General features: G+C 44.6%; 1 protein-coding gene across 1 annotated transcript in view; it reads right to left on the reverse strand.

Annotated features, from left to right (window-relative positions):
• LOC108491321 (nucleosome-remodeling factor subunit BPTF-like) overlaps positions 1 to 1,558 on the reverse strand; it is a 40,424-nt gene extending 38,866 nt beyond the window's left edge. Inside the window, exons 1-2 of the mRNA XM_029568411.1 lie at positions 1,478 to 1,558; positions 43 to 200 (exon numbers count right to left, since the gene is read on the reverse strand). Of these exons, the coding sequence (XP_029424271.1) occupies positions 43 to 200; positions 1,478 to 1,558 (239 nt within the window). The remainder of the gene's footprint in view (positions 1 to 42; positions 201 to 1,477) is intronic.
• Between the last annotated feature and the right edge of the window lie 3,483 nt (positions 1,559 to 5,041).

Below are 5,041 nucleotides of genomic sequence, written 5' to 3' on the forward strand. Positions count from 1 at the left end.
AGTGTTTTGCCTATAAGTGCGCCCGTGCGTGTCGGCAGAGGCCATAAGAGGATGTTGGAGCCCCTGCAACTGGAGTTGTAGACTGTTAGCTCCCTTGTGGATGCTGAGAGCAGCCTTCTCTCCAAACCGCCCACCACCACCACCACCACCACCACCACCATAAGGGCCTTACCGGACAAGTCATCAGGTCCGAGTTTGGCCTAGGGAACAATCACAAGTTGATGAAGTTTCAGGCGCAGGAACCTCCCAGACACCAAATCTTGGTGGATTCAGGAACGGTTTTAGGAACATGTGTATTTATTGATACAGGTGAGAGCCAAAAAGGAATTTGTAGAAAAATAATTAATAATGGGATTCTGTCCACTACATCTTATTACAGTGTAATTAGGAGAATAGAGAACCTGTGAAATGAAAAATTAAAATGAATGTACTAGGGGCTGGAGAGATGGCTCCGTGATCAAAAACACTGGCAGCTCTTCCTGAGGACCGGAGGTTTGGTTTCCAGCACCCACATGGTGGCTAAGAACCATTCTTAACGCCAGTTCAGGGGATCCAACACTGTCTTCTGGCCTCTGCAGGTGCCAGCCATGCACATGGTGAACTTACATACATGAAAGCAAAACACTCTTACAGTTAAAAATAAAATCTTTTTTTTAAGGTAAAAAAAAAAAAAAGTACAGCAGGGCATGGTGGTTCATACCTTTAATTCCAGTTCTTGGAAGGCTAAAGCGACAGAGCTCTGTGAGAATGAGGCCAGCCTCGCCTATGTAGAGAGCTTGGGAACCCTGGCTTAGAAAACACAAAATAAATAAAAAATGCAAGTACTAATTGTCAATTATAATTTCTTCACTGTACTTCAGTTGAGGACTGAGGGTGGTAAAACTTACACACTATAGCCAGGCTCCGTGGCGCATGCCTTTAATCCCGGCACTCAGGAGACAGAGGCAGGTGGATCTCTGTGATCTGTGAGTTCAAGGCCAGCCTGGTCTACATAGGACAGCTGGGGCTACAGGGAGACATTGTCTCAAAAAAAAAAAACAAACAAAAAAAACCAGCTATGGGAATTTAGGCCCCAAAAGGCCAGATCTTATTTTTTAGATATTTTACTTATTTTTATTTATGTGTATGAGTGTATTGCCTGCATGTGAGTGCACCCTGTCGTGCAATGCCGAGGAGGTCAGAAGAGGGCTTCGGATTCCCCTGGAACTGGAGTTAAGGACGGTTCGCAGCCGCCATGTGGGTGCTGGGACTCGAAACCTAGATTCTCTGCAAGAGCAGTCAGTGCCCTTAATCCTTGAGTCATCTCTCCATCAACCCCCCTCTTCTTTTCTTTTTTTCAGATCTTTTGATTATCCTTGTTGATGGTGCCTCTGCCCCCCACCCAGTGCTGGGATTTAGGGCGTGTGCCACCATGACCGACTTTGTTGTGTTGTTTTCATTATTTTTTAGGTGGTGGATTTTTGACATGGGCTCTCACTGTGTATTCTGGGGTGGCCTCAAACTTCTGACCCCCTGCTTCAGCATCCCAAATTCTGGTATTACAGGCAAGTCCCTTCATGCCTGGCCTAATCTAGAATTTCAAGAGAATGTGGAGATTTTGTCTGAAACGAGATTTTGTATGAGTGTTCTAGCCTGCATGTATATATAAGTGCACATGTGTTGTACAATGCCTGTGGAGGCCAGAAAAGGACATCAGATCCCCTGGAACTCGAGTTACTGAAATTTGTGAGCCGCGATGTGGGTGTTGGGAACTGAGCTGGAGCCCTTTGGGAGAGCAGACAGTGATCTTAACCACTGAGACATCTCTCCAGCTCCCTGAAACATTTTATTTAGACAGAGTAGCTTAGCCCGGCATCAAACTGGGCTATGGAATGACACGTGCCACCATGCCCAACCGTGAAAAAAAAAAAAAATATATATATATGTGTGTGTATGTGTGTGTGTATATATATATGCATGCAGATATATATAACATACACATATATGTATTAAGAATATTTAAGAGGGCAGATAATAAGTCCTGTGTGCTAGTGCACACCTTTCATTTTAACACTTGGGAGGCATCAGGAAGCAGATCTCTGTGAGTTCAAGGCCAGCCTGGTATATGTAGTAAGTTCCAGACCAGCTGGGGCTACAGTGAGAACCTATCTTACAAAAAAAAAAAAAAAATACAAGATGGCTCAGTGGGTATAAGTGCTTGCTACCAAACCTGATGAACTGAGTTCAATTCCTGAAATTCACATGGTGGAAGAAGAGGACCCCCTTCCACAGGTTATCCTCTGAATCTCCCACACACATACACAAATAAATAAATGCAAAAGAGGGAGCTTTTTTTTTAAAGGTAGAAATTTTCTTTTTTTTTTTTTTTTTTTTTTTTTTTTTTGAGACAAGGTCTCCCTGTAGCCCCAGCTAGCCTGGAACTCACACAGAGATCTACCTGCTTCTTTCTCCCAAGTGCTGGGACTAAAGGCATGCACCACCATGCCTGGCTAGAAATCTATTTTTAAATATTCCATTTTTGTTGTTTTGATACAGGGTGTCACGTAGATGATACTGGCCTTAAATTGGCTGTGTAACTGAAGCTGTCCTCAAACTCCTGATCCTACTACTTTCCACAAGTATGTGATACCAGGTGTAGCGCCTTTTATTGTTTCCTTCTGTTTTTTCAGACAGTGTCATTGTGTAGCCCAGGCTGTGCTCCTTGATGCTGGGAATGGGCTGAAGAGATGGCACAGCCCTTAAAGGCTAACAACCAGAATGCTGGGAGTGCAGATGTGTGTCACTGTGCTGACTTTTTTAAAATCTGGATCTCATGCTGTTCCCCAGTCTGATGCAAATTCCTTGCTTCAAGCTGTCCCCCCCACCTCTACATCCTGAGATGTAGGACTGCACCACCACTCTTCCATTAAATCAATTTGTGAAAAAAACACTCCAAGGCCAGGCCTGATGGCACACACCTTTAAGTCCTCCACTCAGAAGGCAGAGGTGGGAAGATTTCTTTGAGTTTGAGGCCAGCCTGGTCTACAAAGCAAGTTTCAGGCCAGCCAGGGCTACATAATGAAACTGTCAGAAAAAGGCAGGGATGGGCTAGAGAGATGGCTCAGCAGTTAAGAGCACTGGCTGCTTTTCCAAAGAACCTGGGTTCAATTTCCAGCACCCTCATGGCTGCTAACAATTGTCCATAACTCCAATTCCAGGGGGTCCAACACCCTCCTCTGACCTCTGCACGCATTGCACTCATGGAGTCACTTATATACATGCAGGCAAAACACTAGTGCACATAAAAATAAATTTAAAAAATGGTTTTTTTGGTCCTTTTGAGATAGGGTCTCCCTGTAGCCCCAGCTGGCCTGGAACTCTATGTAGACCAGGAGGGACTTGAACACACAGAGATCTGCCTGCCTCTGCCTCCTGAGTGCTGGGATTAAAGGCATGTGTCACCATGCCCGGTCCCCCAAAAATATTTTTACAAAAGCACTTCAAGGGATAGAGAAATCAGTGGTTAAGAGCATTGACTGCTCTTGCAGAGGACAGAGGAGCCACATGGCTGCTAACAACCATTCATAACTCCAGTTCCTGAGGATTCAACATGTTCTTCTGACCTCTGCACAACATGGTGCCCTAGCACACATGCAGGCAATACACTCATACACGTAAAAAAATAAAATGTTATAAAAGGTTTTTTTTGGTCCTTTTGAGACAGGGTCTCCCTGTAGCCCCAACTGACCTGGAACTCGTTATGTAGACCAGGCTGGCCTTGAACTCACAGAGATCCACCTGCCTCTGCCTCCTGAGTGCTGGGATTAAAGGCTTGCGGCACCACACCTGGCCATAAAATGTTCTTTAAAGAAAGCACTTCAAAGGGGCTGGAGAGATGGCTCAGCAGTTAAGAACACTGGCTGTTCTTGCAGAAGACCCAGGTTTGAATCCCAGCACTCACATGGCAGCTAACAACTGTCCATAACTCCAGTTCCAGGGAATCTGATGGTCTCTTCTCTTCTCTGTGGGCATTGCACTACATGGATGCACCTACACACGTGTAGGCAATACACTCATACACAAAAAATAAATTTTTTTAAAAAAAAGCATGCTGGGTGTGGTGGCACACGCCTGTAGTCCCAGCACTTGGAAGCCAGAGGCAGGAGGATGTCTGTGAATTCAAGGCCAGCCTGGTCTACATAGTGAGTTCCAGGACAGCTTGGGCCACACGGAGACCCTGTCTCAAAAAGACAAAAATATAAAATAAAATAAAAATAAAAATAAAATAGAAAAAGAAAAACAAATATGAAGCCGGACGTGGTGAATTTAGCAGAGGCAGGTGGATCTCTGAGTTCGAGGCCAGCCTGGTCAACATAGCGTGTACCAGGTCAGCTGGGGCTACAGGGAGACCCTGTCTCAAAAAAGACCAAAGAACAGTAATGGCAAAGATCTGAGGAAAAAGATCATATACACCATGAGTGGGAATGTAAATTAGTCTAGCCACTGGAAATTAGTTGAACTTTTCCCCCTAGAATTAAAAATAGTGGGGCATTGTAGTGCATGCCTTTAATTTTAGCACTCAGGAGGTAGAAGCAGGTGGATCTATGTGAGTTAGAGGCCAGCCTGGTCTACGTAGCAAGTTCTAGGCCAGCCATGACCGCATAGTAAAATGCTGTCTGAAAAAACAAACAAACAAACAAAAACAATTAAAAACAGAACTATTGGGCTGGAGAAATGGCTCAATAGTTAAGAGCATTGAATCGGCTGTTCTTACAGAGGATCCAGGTTTGGTTCCTAGTACCCATGTGGCAGCCAACAACCATCTATAACTCTAATTCCAGGGACTCTGACATTATCTTATGACCTCCATAGGTACTGCATACATGTGATGTACTTACATATATGCAGGGAAACATTCATTCGTATAAAAAAAAATGAAAAAATAAAACTACCATGCCTGGCGTGGTGGCACATGCCTTTAATCCCAGCACTCGGAAGGCGGAGGCAGGTGGATCTCCATGAGTTCAAGGCCATCCTGGTCTACATAGTGAGTTCCAGGACA

Source organism: Nannospalax galili, unplaced genomic scaffold (genome assembly GCF_000622305.1).
Source record: "Nannospalax galili isolate Female #2095 unplaced genomic scaffold, S.galili_v1.0 scaffold781, whole genome shotgun sequence".
Classification (NCBI taxonomy): Eukaryota; Metazoa; Chordata; class Mammalia; order Rodentia; family Spalacidae; genus Nannospalax; species Nannospalax galili.